This window comes from Staurois parvus, unplaced genomic scaffold, assembly GCF_062004578.1.
Source record: "Staurois parvus isolate SC_StPar_1 unplaced genomic scaffold, SC_StPar_1.0 ptg000951l, whole genome shotgun sequence".
Lineage (NCBI taxonomy): Eukaryota > Metazoa > Chordata > Amphibia > Anura > Ranidae > Staurois > Staurois parvus.
In genome coordinates, this window is record NW_028318747.1 from 197,349 (window position 1) to 218,321 (window position 20,973).

The following is a 20,973-nucleotide window of genomic DNA, read 5'->3' on the forward strand; positions in this document are numbered from 1 at the left end:
TGGAGATCTGGGTGACGGGTCTTGCTGCAGTCTGGAACGCTGTCTTAAAAATAAATGAAAGACCTGTTTTTTTTTTGTAACACCGTTTAATGTGAAGTTTTGGATTCTACAAGCCTTTTCCAGCACCTAGTGCCCTATCTGTGGGAAGGAGAACTGAAAACCAATGGGTGAGATTCATTCTCTCCATTGTCCTGGTCACCATAGTCAACGGTACGAAAAGGGATGGAGAATCCAAAATTTTACAGTTGTCACTGGAAACAGAAATAAAAAGAAGGTCTTCCAATGGGAACACCTGTTCTGCTGAGATATTAAATCTTTTTTTTTATGCAAAAAAAAAAATTTGAAGAGTGAATTAGTTCTGATGGATATACAGTTGAATGCATTTTGCAGATCTGCAATGAAAGTATAGTGTATGAGGACCTTCTGGTCCTAAACTACTTCTCTGATTATCATAAATGAATTGGCCAACAGGCAGGTAACTAACTCTTGGATGTTTATTGAGGGCCACCTAATGTGAGGGACCATATCACTTAGTATTTTTGAAACTTTTATTGGTTAAGAGCATCAGATACAGCAGCCCAAGCAATTCCAGGGAAGGAGCCTTCTCCTTCTTAAAAGTTGGAGCAATATATGATAGTAGAATCACCATAAAATGCCCTAGAGGATCTGAATTAGGGCTTGATAGAGACAAGCACCTCCTAAAAGCGCTTAGAAAGGTTGACTTGGACTGCTAATTTAGGTCCTCTTGTGTATTTCATGGTGATTCTACTAACATCCATTGCTCAAGCCTTGAAGAAGGAGGAGGCACTTTCCCTCAAAACACCTTGGATTGTATCTGATACATTATGGTTGCCCTCAAAGGGCCAGTTGTATCTGTAAGACCAGATGTTCAGAGCACCTCCCCCAACATCAGATGTCAGGAGACCCCCACCAACAGAAGTCAAGAGTCCCCCACCTTCCCTTCCATCACAGTGCAGCCCCCCCCTTGTGCTGCTGCTGTTAGGAATAAGCTGAGGCCAAAACACGTTGAATGAACCCGATACTCTTAACCCAGGGGCATCAAACTTAATTTCATCACAGGCTGCATCAGCATTATGGCTGCCCTCAAAGGGCCAGTTGTATCTGTAAGACTAGATGTTCAGAGCACCCCCCTCCCACATCAGATGTCAGGAGAACCCCACCAACAGAAGTCAAGAGTCCTCCACCTTCCCTTCCATCACAGTGCAGCCCCCCCCTTGTGCTGCTGCTGTTAGGAATAAGCTGAGGCCAAAACACGTTGGATGTACCCGATACTCTTAACCCAGGGGCATCAAACTCAATTTCATCACAGGCTGCATCAGCATTATGGTTGCCGTCAAAGGGCCAGTTGTATCTGTAAGACTAGATGTTCAGAGCACCCCCCCCCCACATCAGATGTCAGGAGAACCCCACCAACAGAAGTCAAGAGTCCTCCACCTTCCCTTCCATCACAGTGCAGCCCCCCCTTGTGCTGCTGCTGTTAGGAATAAGCTGAGGCCAGAGCTGGGAAGCATAAAGTGCAGGGTCTGGAGGAGGACCAGAGGAGGGCAGGAGCCAGCTTCCAGCATCCGCTGAATGCTGAGATCAAATGCTGAGACAAAAGGGTGCTGTGGCTGCACAGAGAGGTGCTGTCCTCCCCTCTGCTGAAACGAGGCAGGGGCAGAAATGAGACTGTCCGTGGCTGCAAGGAGAAGCATGGGATCTGGAGGAGGAGTTCTGTCCTCCTCTCTGCTGCCAACTGCTGAGACAAGGTGAGGGCAGAGACGAGGGGGGTGCCGCAGCAGTTGGTGTGTTGGCCAAAAATGGATCAGGTACTTTCTTTGGTGCGTTGGACCTTCTTAAGGAACTAAATAGACAGAATCAGTGCAAAGTGCACCAGTCTGCATGGCGGCACACCTTAGCATGTCTTAAAACTGAACAGGAATAGGTGTCAATGGGGCCCTGAAGGTGTCATGAATGGCAGACGCCAATTAAATCTCTTTACATGAGGCCAACTTTGTCACTGGCTATGCTGACCCAGATAAAATGTCTACTTGGAGGACCCGCACTGAAAATTCCTTCAAAGCCTATTGCCGCAGTATCCGAAGCAACGTGCCGGAGCGGCTGTCCTCTTAGTAGGGTTGCTGCACTTTTAACTTTGTAATGATATACGGTTCTGTGAAAAGTGAGGCCCCGCTGAGCTGCGAGGAATAATAACACTTTCTTGTTGTGAAAATGCCACCTGAAAGGGGTCTGGTGCGCTGCGGTGGTGGCTGTAGAGCTCGCTGCAATGTCTGGGTCATTATGTAATCCCGCTGGCTGTTCCCTCCAGACAACAGCCTCGCGGGCACTTTCATGTGGAGAGAAGAAACTGCTGGGCAATAAAAAAAGAGGAAAGAACATTTCCACTGTGCAACAGAAAATGTTTACTGCTGGAAATTGGTATATTATCCATTTGGTTCGCTTTCTGTCAATCTGTTTAAAAAAAGACATCATTTGTAATTATTTACAGTATGGAAATGGGGGAAGCCATATTTCAATATTACGTACTTAGGTGCCAGACCATGTGACTGCTATAGGGTCCAGAAGCACAGGGGGCCTAGCCATGTCTAGCTATACAGGTACCACCAGGGGTGGACTGACAACTCATGGGGCACCCGAGCAATAGGGGATCATGGGGCCCCTGTGTCCTCGCCCAAACTCAAACCACACCCAAAAAAGCCTATGAAAGGTACCAGGGGCATCTCATTTTTATTATTATTATTATTATACAGGATTTATGGCGCCAACAGTTTGCTCAGCGCTTTACAATATAACGGGAGACAATACAGCAACAATACAGTTCAATACAAGAGGGATAGGAGGGCCTTGCTCCTTGGAGCTTACAATCTAGGAGGGAGGGGCTAGTGGTACAAAAGGTAGTAACTGTGGGGGATGGACTGGTTGGAAGAGTAGAAGTTTCCATTATTAGCTGAGGGCAGGATCGGCTTCCCTGAAGAGAGAGGTTTTCAGAGATCGCCTAAAAGTGAGCAGAGTAGGCGATAGTCTGATAAATTGGGGTAGAGCGTTCCAGAGGATGGGGGAAGCTCTGGAGAAGTCCTGGAGACGTGCATGGGAGGAGGAGACAAGGGAGCTACGGAGCAGGAGGTCGTGCGAGGAGCGGAGAGTACGGTTTGGGTGGTATTTGGAGACAAGATTGATGATGTAATTTTGGGCAGAGTTATAAATGGCTTTATATGTTATTGTTGATTTTTAAAATTGTATCCATTGGGCAATGGGAAGCCAGTGGAGGGATTGGCAGAGAGGGATGGAGGACACTAAGTGGAGGCCAGTGGAGGGATTGGCAGAGAGGGATGGAGAACACTGAGTGGAAGCCAGTGGAGGGATTGGCAGAGAGGAGTGGAGGACACTGAGTGGAGGCCAGTGGAGGGATTGGCAGAGAGGGGTGGAGGACACTGAGTGGAGGCCAGTGGAGGGATTGGCAGAGAGGGATGGAGGACACTGAGTGGAGGCCAGTGGAGGGATTGGCAGAGAGGGATGGAGAACACTGAATGGAGGACAGTTGAGGGATTGGCAGAAAGGGGTGGCAGATACAGAACGGTTAGTAAAGTGGATGAGTCTGGCAGCAGCATTCATGATAGACTGAAGAGGGGATAGCCTGCGATGAGGTCGGCCAATGAGGAGGGAGTTACAATAGTCAAGGCGAGATATAACAAGGGAATGAATAAGTTGCTTAGTGGTTTCCGAGGTTAGGAACGGGCATATCTTGGAGATGTTGCGGAGGTGAAGTCTACAAGATTTGGACAGTGATTGGATTTGGGACTGAAAGGACAGATGGGAGTCTAGGATTACACCTAGTACCCTGGTATGAGGGGAGGGACTGATGATTGTGTTATTGATCTTGATGGAGAAGTCGGGGGGGGCATGGGCTTGAGGGAATACTACGGACTGGAGTGACATCCATGCCGATATGTCATGGGGCCCCCTACTGACCCCGGGCCCTCGGGCAGTGTCCGAGTGCTCAAATGGTCAGTCCGCCCCTGGGTACATCCACCATCAGGCAAGTACATTTGGATAAAATGATGGTATACTGTATATTATTGTTGTAAAGGTAAGTAGTATTCAATTTTACAACCTAGTATGTGTGTGGAACAGCCTTTCTCAACTTTTTCAACACAGAGGAACCCTTGAAACAACTTTCTAGTCTAACCTCTGCTAAAAATGACTCTATCTACAACTCCAGATACATTAGTGTGATGGTCAGTGGGAAGAATGCTCCTTACACTTGAGGTCATTGGGAAGAATTACCCCCTTACAGATAGCTGAAAGGATCAATGGTGTCAGTGGAAACCAGGGGCGGACTGACCATTTGGAAACTCGGGCACCACCCGAGGGCCCGGGGTCAGTAGGGGGGCCCATGAGATGCCCCTGGTACCTTTTTCATAGGCTTTTTTGAGTTTGGGCAAGGACACAGGGGCCCTATGAACCACTTTTGCCCGGGGGCCCCCTTGAGTTGTCAGTCTGCCCCTGGTGGGAACTTATCTGAGAGGCAGAAATTTCTCATTGCTCAAGGAACCACTAGCAGCCTCTGGAGGAACCCTAGGGTTCCATGGCTGAAAAACCCTGGTGTAGAAATTGGCTATGCATATGTGTTATCGCATTCTGCAAGCTGGTCCCAAGTCCAAGCATTTGGGGCGGGTTCCGAAAAGACCTGGTAACCTACCTCATAAAAAAGAAATTCTATGGGTGAACTCTTAAACATATCATACATGGAGCTGAACCATACAATTGTCGAATACGACTGAATAGATATATACATACATTACTACAAATATGGCCCTGAAGACGGAGATTAATTGGCCCCTTAATGGTTTTGCTATAAAGAAACTATCTACAGTCATGGCCGAAATTGTTGGCACCCTTGATATTTTTCCTGAAAATCAAGTATTTCACACAAAAAAGGTATTGCATTAACACATGTTTTGCTATACACATGTTTATTCCCTTTGTATGTATTGGAACAAATATAAAACAGAGGCAGAAAAGCAAATATGACATAATGTCACACAAAACCCCAAAAATGGGCTGGACAAAAGTATTGGCACCCTTAACTTAATATTTGGTTGCACACCCTTTGGAAAACATAACTGAAATCAGTCGCTTCCTATAACCATCAATAAGCTTCTGACACCTCTCACCCGGAATTTTGGACCACTCTTCCTTTGCAAACAGCTCCAGGTCTCTCTTATTGGAAGGACACCTTTTCCCAACAGCAATTTTAAGATCTCTCCACAGGTGTTCAATGGGATTTAGATCTGGGCTCATTGCTGGCCACTTCAGAACTCTCCAGCGCTTCTTTGCCATCCATTTCTGAGTGCTTTTTGACGTATGTTTGGGGTCATTGTCCTGCTGGAAGACCCAGGATCTTGGACGCAAACCCAGCTTTCTGACACTGGGCCCTACAGTGCGACCCAAAATCCTTTGGTAATCCTCAGATTTCATGATGCCTTGCACACAGTCAAGGCACCCAGTGCCAGAGGCAGCAAAACAACCCCAAAACATCATTGAACCTCCACCATATTTTACCGTAGGTACTGTGTTTTGTTCTTTGTAGGCCTCATTCCGTTTTCGGTAAACAGTAGAATGATGTGCTTTACCGAAAAGCTCTATCTTGGTCTCATCTGTCCACAAGACGTTTTCCCAGAAGGCTTTTGGCTTACTCAAGTACATTTTGGCAAACTGTAGTCTTGCTTTTTTATGTCTCTGTGTCAGCAGTGGGGTCCTCCTGGGTCTCCTGCCATAGCGTTTCATTTCATTTAAATGTCGACGGATAGTTCGCGCTGACACTGATGCTCCCTGAGCCTGCAGGACAGCTTGAATGTCTTTGGAACATGTTTGGGGCTGCTTATCCACCATCCGGACTATTCTGCGTTGCAATCTTTCATCAATTTTCCTCATCCGTCCACGACCAGGGAGATTAGCTACAGTGCCATGGGTTGCAAACTTCTTGATAATGTTGCGCACTGTGGACAAAGGCAAATCTAGTTCTCTGGAGATGGACTTGTAACCTTGAGATTGTTGATATTTTGCCACAATTTTGGTTCTCAGGTCCTCAGACAGTTCTCGTCTCCTCTTTCTGTTGTCCATGCTTAGTGTGGCACAGACAGACACACAATGCAAAGGTTAAGTGAACGTCTCTCCTTTTTATCTGCTTTCAGGTGTGATTTCTATATTGCCCACACCTGTTACTTGCCCCAGGTGAGTTTACAGGAGCATCACATGCTTGTAACATTCTTATTTATCCGCAGTTGTGAAAGGGTGCCAATACTTTTGTCCAGCCCATTTTTGGAGGTTTGTGTGACATTATGTCGAATTTGCTTTCTTTCCTCCCTTTTTTTGTTTTGTCCCAATACACACAAAGGGAATAAACATGTGTATAGCAAAACATGTGTTAATGCAATACGTTTCGTGAGAAATACATGATTTCCTGGAGAAATATCAAGGGTGCCAACAATTTCGGCCATGACTGTATCTATCTATCTATCTATCTATCTATCTATCTATCTATTATCTATCTATCTATCTATCTATTATCTATCTATCTATCTGTCTATTATCTATCTATCTATCTATCTATCTATCTATCTATCTATCTATCTATCTATTATCTATCTATCTATCTATCTATCTATCTATTATCTATTTATTATCTATCTATCTATTTATCTATTATCTATCTATCTATCTATTATCTATCTATCTATCTATTATCTATCTATCTATCTATCTATCTATCTATCTATCTATCTATTATCTATCTATCTATCTATCTATCTATCTATCTATTATCTATCTATCTATCTATCTATCTATCTATTATCTATCTATCTATCTATCTATCTATCTATCTATCTATTATCTATCTATTATCTATCTATCTATCTATCTATCTATCTATCTATCTATCTATTATCTATCTATCTATCTATCTATCTATCTATCTATCTATCTATCTATCTATTATCTATCTATCTATCTATTATCTATCTATTATCTATCTATCTATCTATCTATCTATCTATCTATCTATCTATCTATTATCTATCTATCTATCTATTATCTATTATCTATCTATCTATCTATCTATCTATCTATCTATCTATTATCTATTTATTATCTATCTATCTATCTATCTATCTATCTATCTATCTATCTATCTATCTATCTATTATCTATCTATTATCTATCTATTATCTATCTATCTATCTATTATCTATCTATCTATTATCTATCTATCTATTATCTATCTATCTATTGTCTATCTATCTATCTATCTATCTATCTATCTATCTATTATCTATCTATCTATTATCTATCTATCTATCTATCTATCTATCTATCTATTATCTATCTATTATCTATCTATCTATCTATTATCTATCTATTATCTATCTATCTATCTATCTATCTATCTATCTATCTATCTATCTATCTATCTATCTGTCTATCTATCTATTATCTATCTATCTATCTATCTATTATCTATCTATCTATCTATCTATCTATCTATCTATTATCTATCTATCTATTATCTATCTATCTATCTATCTATCTATCTATCTATCTATCTATCTATTATCTATCTATCTATCTATCTATCTATCTATCTATCTATCTATTATCTATCATCTATCTATCTATCTATCTATCTATCTATCTATCTATTATCTATCTATCTATCTATCTATCTATCTATTATCTATCTATCTATCTATCTATCTATCTATCTATCTATCTATTATCTATCTATCTATCTATCTATCTATCTATCTATCTATCTATCTATTATCTATCTATCTATCTATCTATCTATCTATCTATCTATCTATTATCTATCTATCTATCCATTTTGTTCACAGTTAAGAAGACTGTTGAGTTTCTGTTCAGAAATATGGTGCACTGCCCTTTGTAAGGTCATGAATGGAGTTCCCAGTTTTCCCCAGGTCGTCTACTTGTTCTTCTCATTGACTCATTTGGCAAGTGTTGTCTCCATAGACCCACCAGGGAGAAGGCAGGTGAGCCGCGCAGCTTCAGATCAAAAATCTCATCAAGGCAACCGTCTGTAGATGCAGCCCGCCGGAGTGGAAGCTGCTGGAGTGTGAGACATTGATGAAGGGAGGTGAAACAAAACGGCGTTGCTGAGCTCAGCAAGAGAAATCTTCCGCTGTGCAACATCACAGCCGCCGCCTCATGCAAGAGGCGCGGGGGTCAGCTGCCGCTCAACTCCTACAGCATGCTCTTCTTAATTAAAGGCGAATTCTAATTAGCGCCGGAGTTAATTTCATTTTCCCTGGGCCAGCAGTTGCAGCTCTCTCTAATTTCGAAAATTTTCATTTGGAGAATGGGAACAAAAGGGCTGAGCCGACCGGGGGAGGAGAGGTGGTAATTGTGTCTGAGATCACATACGCACATCTCTGCTGCTCATAAAAGAAAAAAAAAATTGTTCATCACAAGCTATTGTGTGAGGTACATTCCTAATTTACCCGCCTGTCGTCTGGAGGATCTGCTTCAACCATTCAGCCATAAGCTCTAGCCATTTTTTTTAAAGAACCTGTATTTCCGTGAACATCAAATCTCCAATAGTCAAGGTATGTCAAATCTATGCCAGGGACAGGAGTTCCAATAAAGTTTTTAATGGTTGAACAGTTAAAGAAGAGACAGAAGTAAGGCGGTTGGATTGCAGAAGACAATGTATTACAAAATTTGAAGAACAGTAAAACAGGCCCAGTGGAGGAGCTTAACCAATTGGGACACTTACATCAGCTTGAAGTACAGAGTTAGCACAGTGTAGGCCCCCGAACAGAAGACAGCATCTGACAAGGAGAGCAGAATGAGGCTTGGCTGGTCCAACTCATTGGGAAGCTTCTGAAGATGCAGACGTAGGCCCTATGCTTTCCCTACTCCTCCGAAACATCTCCCTACTGCTGGTGCTGTCCCTGACAGACAGGTATCCTGTCCCCACACTAGCCCAGGGGTGGACTGACCATTTGGAAACTCGGGCACTGCCCGAGGGCGCGGGGTCAGTAGGGGGCCCCATGAGATGCCCCTGGTACCTTTTTCATAGGCTTTTTTGAGTTTGGGCAAGGACACAGGGGCCCCATGATCTCCTATTGCCCGGGGGCCTCATGAGTTGCCAGTCCGCCCCTGCACTAGCCACTCGCAAAATGCTCACCAAAACCCGGGGGCAGGGACATAAAAAGACTGTGCATGACCCAAGATGGTGCAGGGTCACCTGAACCCAGTGTAACCAATGGATCGCTGCTCCAGGGGACTGAGGAAACCATACAGAAACCCAGTTTCTCTTGTCTTCCTCTTCCAGCTGCATTGCTGTTATGGACAGGCGTCACCTGCAGTGGAGACTGTAGACTGCCTCTGTTTACACAGGACAGCCTCTAGGGAATGGGATGGTTGGCAACACAAAAGTACTTGACTAAAATATACCAAGAAAACTACTGGGCTGAGGAATTGTGGAAAGACTTTAAGTGAAAGGGTTGGCTAGCAGCACAAAACTGGTTGATGAACTGTATATTTATATACCAAACAAACTTTTGGGGCTGAGGAACTGTAAAGAAGTCTCAAGAAGTTGGGATCACTGGAGACACATATTTAGCCATCTTTTGTATACCATTGAAACCATTGGCAATGAGGAATAGTAGAAGAGCCTCAAGAAAATGGGCTGGTTGGAAATACAGCATTGGACGATATGTATACCGGTGTATATGTATAACTGCTTGGGTTGAAGAACTGAAGCAAAGCCTCATGGGCATGGGATGGTGGACACTGGAGTAGACAATTTATATATACTTGTGAAACTGCTAGGGCTGACAAATTGGCCAACATGTAAATGACTACCTGGGGAAAAGGAATTGAAGGAAAGCCCAAATAAAATGAGACAGTTTGAAATACCTAATTGGCTGACATGTATTCCAGTAAAACTATTGGGGATGTGGAACTGTATGAGATCCTCAAGAGCAGGGGAAAGGTAGGAGACAGAGAACTGGTTGATGTACAATGTATAAACGGGTGAAAATACTTGGGATGAGGAACTGTATGAGAGTCTCAAGATAAAAGGAAAAGTTGGAAACAAAGAACTGGCTGACGTATATATATCTGTGAAACTACTGGGCTTCAGGAATTGAAGGACAACCTCTTGATAACGGGATGGATGGACACACAGATCTGGTTGAATTATATACTGTATACCAGTGAAGCTCCTGGTAGATCATGAGATCATGAGGTTCTCCTTCAGTTCCTGAGCTGAAGGTAGGAGAGCCTCAAAAGAACATAATAGTTGGTCTAATAGCACTATCATACAAGTCATCTTGAGAAGGAAAAGAGAAACTTTCAAGAATTGATGGAAGACAAGAAGTGGAGTGAAGATATGTATACATTCAGGTTCTCCTTCAGTTCCTGAGCTGAAGGTAGGAGAGCCTCAAAAGAACATAATAGTTGGTCTAATAGTACTATCATACAAGTCATCTTAAGAAGGAAAAGAGAAACTTTCAAGAATTGATGGAAGACAAGAAGTGGAGTGAAGATACGTATACATTCAGGACCAAAATTTGTTTATGCTGGGCCATAATGTAAGATGGCATCACCAGGAGGTCCATGACATCATAATGCTTTAAACGTCATGCTAGCAATATAGGTATATTCAATTAGCCAACAATGGAATCACTTAAAGGGTTTATTAGCTCAAATGTAAGAAAGGAGGCCTCAACATTAGTTTTCAAAACCCAGAATCAAGCCCGTCAACCCCCGGGTCCATAAGAATGAGCTGGAAGGTTCAGTACGCACCTCCAAGTTCATGCACATTGCACTGCATAGTCTTGATACTCATTCCTGTTCATTTCAGCCTCAAAACACTGCACATGTGCTAGTGCCATTGGGAACCTATTCTAATTTCACTTTCCTTCTGTATAGTGCTGACTTACAGTACATGCTTACAAACAGTAGAGACAGATTTGCAGATAGGCTTGATGGTGCAGTCCCTGGTAGTCCACCGCCTTAGGCCAGAGCCTAGTAGATCTACCCACAACAAGTATTTTCAAATTACTATCATCATACTTACTACAAACATTACAACAGTCACAAGTATATAAACCAATAAGTAGCCAATCAGACTTTGAGGGCATTTGTTGAAGATGGGACTAGACCAGGGGTGGGCAAACCTTTTGACTTGAGGGCCGCAATGGGTTCATATATTGGACCCAGGGGCCGGACCAAGAGTAGATGAATGATGTGTATGTGTCATCCATAGTAAGTATAGTAATATTCCCCCATAGTAAGCATAGTAATTAATCCCCCATATAGTAATTCATCCCCCATAGTAATTCATCCCCCATAGTAATTCATCTCCCATAGTAATTAATCCCCCATATAGTAATTCATCCCCCATAGTAATTCATCCCCCATAGTAATTAATCCCCCATAGTAATTAATCCCCCATATAGTAATTCACCCCCCATATAGTAATTCATCCCCCATAGTAATTCATCCCCCATATAGTAATTCATCCCCCATAGTAATTCATCCCCCATAGTAATTCATCCCCCATAGTAATTCATTCCCCATATAGTAATTCATCCCCCATAGTAATTCATCCCCCATAGTAATTCATCCCCCATATAGTAATTCATCCCCCATAGTAATTCATCCCCCCTATAGTAATTCATCCCCCATATAGTAATTCATCCCCCATATAGTAATTCATCCCCCCTATAGTAATTCATCCCCCCTATAGTAATTCATCCCCCATAGTAATTCATCCCCCATATAGTAATTCATCCCCCATATAGTAATTCATCCCCCATATAGTAATTCATTCCCCATATAGTAATTCATCCCCCATAGTAATTCATCCCCCATATAGTAATTCATCCCCCATAGTAATTCATCCCCCATAGTAATTCATCCCCCATAGTAATTCATCTCCCATAGTAATTAATCCCCCATATAGTAATTCATCCCCCATATAGTAATTCATCCCCCATAGTAATTCATCCCTCATATAGTAATTCATCCCTCATTTAGTAATTCATCCCCCATATAGTAATTCATCCCCCATATAGTAATTCATCCCCCATAGTAATTCATCCCCCATATAGTAATTCATCCCCCCTATAGTAATTCATCCCCCCTATAGTAATTCATTCCCCATATTAATTCATCCCCCATATTAAGTCTCCAAGTCCCCCCTGTGTCAATTCACTTACCTTTGCTCTGCGCGTTCCTCTCGCCGTGTTCCCGCGCCGTTCCGGTCTTCAGGGCGGACTGTGAGAGGAGCCTAGCTCCCCTCACGTTCGTCACGCTGCCCCGCCTACACACATCCTGTCAGCCATCCTGACAGTATCACGCTCCACGGGCCAGATTAAAAGGTCCGCCGGGCCGCATATGGCCCGCGGGCCGTAGTTTGCCCATTGCTGGACTAGACAAACCTGTCGCCAATCAGGTCAATGGCACATTTGCAGAACTTGACCAACTCAGAGTATCAAAACGCTAACTTGACCAGACCAATATTTAACCAATGGAGAGTTTACAAAATATATAAATAGCGCAGCTAACGGGTTATGACCCTTAATGGTTTTTTGTTTTTAGAAAATGTTGATTTTGCAAGGGAGTGACCCAAAGTAGTTACTTACCAGTGGTTTTCCCCGCACGGCACAGTTGTCCATATTTTGCGTCTTCCATGTGATATACTGAAAAAGAGAAGAGAGAGTGTGAGGATTGCCCACAATGTGATACTCAGATAAACATCCTGAAGTAATGGTTCCAGTGTAGAGTAGAGGAACCAACCAAACCCTAGCTTCAGCCTCCACACAGTAGACTACTGGAACCTGGAATGAAAACCTTGTTAATGGGACAAAGTCATAAAAAGAGGCAGATGTTTTAATCATTCTACTTTTTCTACAACAAACAGAAAAGTTTTGCCCAAAGATATTCTTTATTGCTTTATAGCAGCCCTGACCTAAGATTGTGCTCCAGGAAAACAGTTGAAATGTGTTCTGGGACCAAAGTAGGTCTTGTGAGCTATTACATATTTAGTGAGCACTGGTATTTATTAAAACAAACGTTTTCTGGTTTGGTAAATCAACCTTTGTAGTTTCTGAGTATTTCATGTTCTGTGATTTCATTACAGAGCCTTATTACTCTACTGATGGACAGTCACAGTCTTACCTTGTCGCTTGAGATGGCATCTTTAGCTCTCCTCAGATCGATTGTGTACACGTAATCCCTGTAAAGCAAAAACAATAATGGCTCAAGTGACGGATTGATCAATTTTATGAAAACGGAAATGGCTACACAGCAAAGGCCTCAACAGGACAACTGCCATTTTTTTGACGGCTGCCATTTTGTTCTTAGTTTTCCCTGCATCTCCTTAGCTCTTTCCTTCTAAATTTAGTTGCGGTTGTCCTGTGCAGAGGAAATTTTTTTTTCTTTCTCAAAACGGGTCTATTTTAGGCCTACATGAGAAGATTGTAATTTATTTAAAGCGTTTTCCAAGCCATCCCCATTATCATCTCCTCAGGCGGGAACAGGTGAGGAAATCTGCATTGTAATTAGGCACATTCTCCTCTGCCGCGACGTTGATGAATCATCCGTGGCTATAGATGTCACAGAACTGATCTCGCGTGTCAGAAAATAAACGGTTACATACACAGTTCTTCGTAAAAATTTACATGGGGCCTGTCTGAGTCACGCATGACCTCCACCTTTGAGAAGAAGGTCATGTACACTCGTCGTAACACAAATAACTAACTCCAGACTCCGTTTATGTAAGGAATTGTACATTTTTATTGAGGCAGTTCAGCTGATTTGTACTCCAATAGAATGCATTGTGTGTCATTCATCAAAGTACACTATATAGACAACTCTTTATGGACAGCTATCACATCTATACAAGCTTGTTATACATCTCATTCCAAAACCATGGCCTAATGGAGTTGCCACCTTTGTGGATATAACATCCTCTACTCTTCTGGGGAGAATTTCAACAAGATTTTGGAGTGTGTCTGTGGCAATTTGTGTCCAGCCAGCCAAAAGAAACATTTTCAGGTCAGGTACTGATAGTGGATGGGAAGATCTAGCTTGCCATCCCAGAGGCGTTCAGTAGGGTTTAGGTTTGAGTTCTGTGCAGGACACTCAAGTTCCTCCACACCAAACTCATCATGCCACGTCTTTATGGAGGTGGCCACCATTTATGAGATCAGGTACTGATGTTGTAAGAGAAGACCTGGCTTGCCTTTGGTGTTTCAATTCATCCCAAAGATGTCCTCACAACAGATCGGTCAAACCATGTCTTTATGGAGCTGGCTTTGTGTCCAGGGGCTCAGTCATGCTAGTACAGAAAAGGGTCATCACCAAAGTTTTGCCTCAAGGTTGTAAAAGTAGAATTGTCTAAAGGGTGTCTATTAGGGTTGAGGTCAGGGCTTTGTGCAGGCCATTCAAGTTCCTCCACACAAAATTCATCAAATCATGTCTTTATAGAGCCTGCTTTGTGTGTAGTCATACTGGAACAGAAAAGGGTCTTCCCAACACTGTTGCTACAAGGTTGGAAGCACATAATCATGTAAAATGTTTCTGTATGCTGTAGTATTAACAGTACCCTTCACTGGAAACCTTTGAACTCAATTATTCGGAGGGGGGTTCACATACTTTTCACCATATAGCAGGGGCGGACTGACAACTCATGGGGCCTCCGGGCAATAGGGGTTAATGGGGCCCCTGTGTCCTTGCCCACACTCAAAGCACACCCTAAAAGCCTATAAAAGGTACCAGGCGCATTTCATGGGGCCCCCTACTGACCCTGGGCCCTCGGGCATTGCCCGAGTGCTTGAATGGTCAGGCCACCCCTGCCATATAGTGTATCAGAGGGATGAATTGTCTATCGTTGCACTAATTACTAAACAGCTTTAATCCCAACTGGTGTCTACAAGCAATGAAGCCTGTCTAAAACTTGTCTTTCCTTGGACAAATTGATAAATATTTGTAAATCATATGGGTATATGCTAGCAAAAGACACGAACAATTGACTTTAGTTTCAGTTAAAAGTAATTATACCATCTTTTGTTTTAAAGACTGACAACAGCTGATAGGTTGCATGATCCACACCATCTGCCATTTCTCCTCCAGCAGCTGCACAATGACAGTTGATAGTGAAGGTCCACCAGGACAAAGCTGATATTGTTAAATGGATACACTCAGTAAATACATGGCAGGCATATGATATCTTTTGGGGAGATTCCACAACCATAGGTCCTAAGCAGTATGGAATCTCCCTCATCCTGCTACAACAAAGAATGTTTTATCTCCTATTGTTGTATTCTCCATTATATGAAATAAGAATACGACACAGTCAGCAGGGTTAATGTGATGCCTTCTGCAAACCCAGGAACTCAAGCGGTGACCAGGGGCGGACTGACCATTTGGGCTCTCGGGCTTCTCGGCCTTTTGGCTAAGATCAAGTGTAGTATCTGTTCTTATCAGTGTCCAGTGGGGGTGCTCCCGGCCATTCTAGCTTTGCGGGGATGGCTGTTGTATAGTACCCTCACTGGTATGATGGGGGTCCGGAAGGCTAGTACCGGAGGGACAGAAACCAGGGAGCGCCATGATTCGTTCTGGGGCCTTGGGAGTAATTCCTCCGGGAACACTGGAAAGATCCAGTACCTCCTGATTTGGACGGATCTACCTTGGTCTGGCCAGGGGCGGAGGAGGCAGAAAGTCCGCAAACTCGGTGCCCCCTGAGTAGACGCTCTCAGGGGTGCCACTAGTAACACCTGGGTGTGGGACCCCACTGTGTGAACATGGCACATGGTCACTGTTTTTACATTCTTTTTGCACAGCGCCCTAAGGACCAGGCCTTTTGGCTAGGACCAGGGCAATTTTTGCTACGGGCCTCAGGGCCTGGTCTGTGCACAATTTGGCACGGTACCACTTTTTTATTTTCTATTTATTTAATTTATTTCACCTCCCACGTTTGTCACTTTTTCTGTTGCTTATGCGTGTGTTTTCACGGATGGAGGGTGTGGGTCCTCGGGCCTACCCTGAATTCTAGGGGGAGGATGTGTGGCCTTTTGGTTCCTTCCTCCCCTGATCCCTAGGGGGCTTTTCTTCGGGAGAGCCCCCTGACCAAGTACTGGGTGTCTGGCTTCGGCTGGACACAAGGAACGGTGGTCCACCAGGCCTTTTGGCCAGGAGGACCAATTGGGAACCTTGTCCCCGTCAGGAGCTTCGTGCCCCGGGGGATCAGGGTAAGTGGTCCAAGCCCCTTTAGGGGTAGGACACAGCACACCCCTAAGTGCACTTTTTCGTGTGGTGTTTTACACTTGCACATTTTTTGTGAACACTTACGGGTTTTTACGTTTATAGTTGCACGTTTGCGGACTTAAAAAAAAAAAAAAAAATTTGGGACCTCGGGCACTGCCCGAGGGCCCGGCGTCAGTAGGCAGCCCCATGAGATGCCCCTGGTTCTTTTTATAGGCTTTTTTGGGTGTGGTTTGAGTGTGGACGAGGACACAGGGGCCCCATGATTTCCTATTGCCCAGGGGCCCCATGAGTTGTCAGTCCACCCCTGGCGTTGTTATAGGCTTTTTTGGGTGTGGTTTGAGTGTGGACAAGGACACAGGGGCCCCGTGATCCCCTATTGCCCGGGGGCCCCATGAGTTGTCAGTCCACCCCTGGCGTTGTTATAGGCTTTTTTGGGTGTGGTTTGAGTGTGGACGAGGACACAGGAGCCCCATGATCCCCTATTGCCCGGGGGCCCCGTGAGTTGTCAGTCCACCCCTGGCGTTAACATCCCACTACAGGACACCCAAGAGATATAACAAAAGTTTTCTAACTTAATAACTAATTTTTTTTTTCTAACTTAATAACTAATAAATTAGTGTAATAGGTTAGTGCCCAAAATCAACCATAAACCAGTGGTGGAACTACCAGGGTCGCAAAGGTCACACTTGCGCCTGAGCCCTGGTTTGCCACCACCGTTGGGGAAGGTGCCTGCTGCAGAACATGTGAAAAGGTCCCTCTGCAGGCCCTCGTGATGGGAGTAAAGGACCTCAGGATCAGTGAGAAGGACCCCAGGAAAGGAAGGAAGGGCACCAGGACCAGAGGAAAGGGCCCCAGGGGCTTATAGAAAGGGCCCCGCTCTGAAGGGAGGGATCAGGGGTGCCCTTCATGGTTTCTTGCACCATAGCCCTGAAGGTTCTAGTTAAACCTCTGCCATAAACTAAGGTAAGGTTTGGTAGATGCACCCTTTAAGACCGCATCATCCATCAGCCTTTAATTAGATTAAAACTTTAATTTCCCACCTAAAATTTTCCACATTAGAATTGAATCTAATTAGCGCAACACTCACCTTGCAGCAACAAACAAAGTTTGGTTGAGTCTGACCATCTTTTGGAAGTCCAGGCCGAGATTTACTGCATTTTCATCGCTGGCCAGTCCTCGAAATAACGGGTAGGATCTGGTACCTTCAAAAGGCAGATGAAATATCTTTATATATTTGGTTTTGTCATAACATGGAAATGCGGCTTATATATTATAAGATCAATATCTACTTTTCAAAGAAGTATAAACTTAATTTAGATGTTAAGTGTTAGCCCTGGAAGTGTTTTAATCAATACAGAAATTTAGAGAAATGGACTATATCCAAGCCAAGAAAATCTTAAAAACTAAAAAAAAAAATTTTTCATTTCCAGTTCTGGAAGCCTTTTATAGAGTAAGCAAAAAGTCTCAAGAAGACAGAATATTAATTTTTTAGAGACAAGTTCAATTACTAAGGTGGGGTGGAAACAACTCTTGTGGCAAAAGTTCATGAAAAGCAACACATTAAGACCAACTCCAGTCTTAACTTGTTTTTCAGTTTTGTATAAAGTAGGGAAAGGTTAAAGCTTTTACTAGGTTTGTTTGCTTTCTGTGTCCCCATTGCGTAGATTTGCCCTTTTTTACTTTCCCAGTGACAGGGTGTCATAGGCACAGGAATTGATGGAATATCTCCCTGAAGGTTAGCTAAAGCAAGTGTATTAAGACAATGGGATGGGTTAGAAAGGTGGTCTCCAAGCTGTGGTCAGATGTGGCCCTTTGCTAGCTTTTCTCTGGACCTTGGGGGACTATTCCTCCCACTGACTCCAACAATGTGATGCCAGTCCTTTCACTGAAATCAACAGTGGGGCATCATTCCTCCCATTGACACCAATGATGGGGCATTATTCATCCCTTTGACACCACTGATGGGGCAATATTGTTCCCACTGAAAGTATTGGGGCACTATTCCTCCCACTGAATGGGACAACATTCAACCCACTGACACCAACGATGGGCCACTGTTCCTCCATTGATACCAACAAGGGGCCCTATTCCTCCAAGTAATACCAACAATGAGACATTATTCCACATCCTACTGTCCACAGGCATTATCTAATTTTTTTAACTCCCACTGACCACCAAGCCCGAGGCATTGTATACTCCCACTGACACTGGGGAATTTTCTACTTCCACTGGCCACAGTTCAGCCCTCCTTAAAGTCTGAAGGACAGTAAACTGGTTGTTTGTTTAAAACGTTTGGAGACCCCTGGGTTAGGACAGCTCTCAATTTTTTATTCCTCCCATTTCTTGTCCTGGTCCTCCTAGATGACACAAGGGCACATGGATAATGTTGAAAGGTCAAGAAGAGCAGACTTTGGTACTTACTTCCCGAATCGATGGTTCTGATAGGACTCAAGTCCTTCGGGAACACAAGTGAAGAGGACAGTAGACATCTGATGAGTAGAAGAACCACAGCAAAAGGCATGTGGGACATTCTTGTGTTCTTCACGTTGCAGCAGAATTGAGGGGATGGTATCTGAGCTTCAAAGGATGTTCATTCTGGTCTTGTTGGCTCTAAAATACAAAGAAGACAACACCACACATGAGAATAATACAACTGTACTAATGCTTGATAGTAAATTACATTTCAATCAGCAAAGAAGCTCCTGACAGGTAGTAATTTTCATCTACAGCAGGATGTTGAATGTTGACAAAAGAGGCTAAATCAGTCCTGTGCCACAGTTGGTCTAAATTATACCTGGAACCACTTCACAATGGTTGAGACCCAACTGTGTTCTTCTGTTTTTTGAAATACAAAAAAATACATTTTATTGTACAGAGAATGAAAGTTGTAGCGCAATAATCTTTAAAGATAAAAACAGTTTGAAATTTATGTTTGCGGATACATTGGATCTCTACCTACGTAGGTGACCACAAAGCATTGGTAGATTGTCTGCAGACCACTGGAAGGCTATGGCTGAGAACCACCACCATTCCACTTTTAGGCTAGAAACTTGTTGGGTAGGTGCAGTGTGGTGCAGCGACCATAAACACAAAGCGGCCCATAATGCAGTAACAGCAGGGAGCTCACCTGACCAGCAACTTACAGTAAATGGAACAGAGAGTCAGTGGTAGTAGGCCAGAACTGAAGACATCACCTGCTAAGGAGGGCGGTATACTGCCTGGCTGGTCCAACCAAAAAAGTAGCTTGCTGATGTTACACAAGTAGGCCTTGAGCTTTCCCGATACCTCTCTCTGCCACTAGTCCTGTCTCTGACAGACGGGTATGCTCTCCATACACTAGCCACTTCGCAAAATTCATAGCTTGGAGAAAGGGATTTAAAAAGACTCTGTCTGACCAAAGATGGCCAACAGGGTCACCCAGATGCAACTGGAATGCTACTTTAGGGGACCGAGGGAATAGTAGAGAAACCTAGTTTCCCTTGACTTCCCTTCCAGGTGCATTGCTGCTCCGGACGAGTGCCACCTACAGTAGACTGCACCTGCTTACAAGCAAATGAAGACATTTAAAGAAGGTATATCACTACACCGGTTATTCATACAAATTTTGCCCTGGACTACAAATTTCAACCTATGTGGAAGATGTGCAAGATCAACATCAACAACAATCCACCTGCAGAAGTCAAAAGCATGGATGGTTTGGCTTGGCTGACCACCAACCCCATCTCAAAACCACCAAAACTGGTATTTCACCAGCTGACCACCAACCCTATCTCAAAGCCACCAAGACTGGTATTTTTCCGGCTGACCACCAACCCCATCTAAAAACCACCAAGACTGGTATTTCACCGGCTGACCACCAACCCATCTAAAAACCCCAAAGACGGGTATTTCACCAGCTGACCACCAACCCCATCTAAAAACCACCAAGACCGGTATTTCACCAGCTGACCACCAACCCCATCTAAAAACCACCAAGACTGGTATTTCTCCGGCTGACCGCCAACCCCATCTAAAAACCACCAAGACCGGTATTTCACCAGCTGACCAACAACCCCATCTAAAAACCACCAAGACTGGTATTTTACCAGCTGACCACCAACCCATCTAAAAACCGCCAAGACTGGTATTTCACCGGCTGACCACCAACCCCATCTAAAAACCACCAAGACCAGTATTTCCCCAGCTGACCACCAACCCCATCTAAAAACCACCAAGACGGGTATTTCACCAGCTGACCACCAACCCCATCTAAAAACCACCAAGACTGGTATTTCTCCGGCTGACCGCCAACCCCATCTAAAAACCACCAAGACCGGTATTTCACCAGCTGACCACCAACCCCATCTAAAAACCAGCAAGACTGGTATTTCACCGGCTGACCACCAACCCATCTCAAAACCACCAAGACTGGTATTTCACCGGCTGACCACCAACCCCATCTCAAAACCACCAAGACCGGTATTTCACCGGCTGACCGCCAACCCCATCTAAAAACCACCAAGACTGTTATTTCACCAGCTGACCACCAACCCCATTTCAAAACCACCAAGACGGGTATTTCACTGGCTGACCACCAACCCCATCTAAAAACCACCAAGACTGGTATATCATCTACTTAAAATTGAGTAAGAAAATTGGAATACCGATAGA

At 43.8% G+C, this 20,973-nt stretch overlaps 1 protein-coding gene and 1 pseudogene across 3 annotated transcripts in view; one reads left to right on the top strand and one right to left on the bottom strand.

Moving 5' to 3' along the window:
• LOC149441740 (semaphorin-6D-like) overlaps positions 1 to 20,973 on the bottom strand; it is a 339,406-nt gene that overhangs the window by 98,951 nt on the left and 219,482 nt on the right. For all 3 annotated transcript variants that reach the window (XM_089656952.1, XM_089656950.1, XM_089656951.1), the window contains 4 exons: positions 18,745 to 18,933; positions 17,411 to 17,525; positions 13,234 to 13,291; positions 12,699 to 12,755 (listed from right to left, as the gene is read on the bottom strand). In XM_089656952.1, coding sequence (XP_089513078.1) covers positions 12,699 to 12,755; positions 13,234 to 13,291; positions 17,411 to 17,525; positions 18,745 to 18,853 — 339 coding nt within the window. In that variant the 5' untranslated portion in view covers positions 18,854 to 18,933. The remainder of the gene's footprint in view (positions 1 to 12,698; positions 12,756 to 13,233; positions 13,292 to 17,410; positions 17,526 to 18,744; positions 18,934 to 20,973) is intronic.
• On the top strand, positions 15,492 to 15,607 carry LOC149441741 (U2 spliceosomal RNA; annotated as a pseudogene).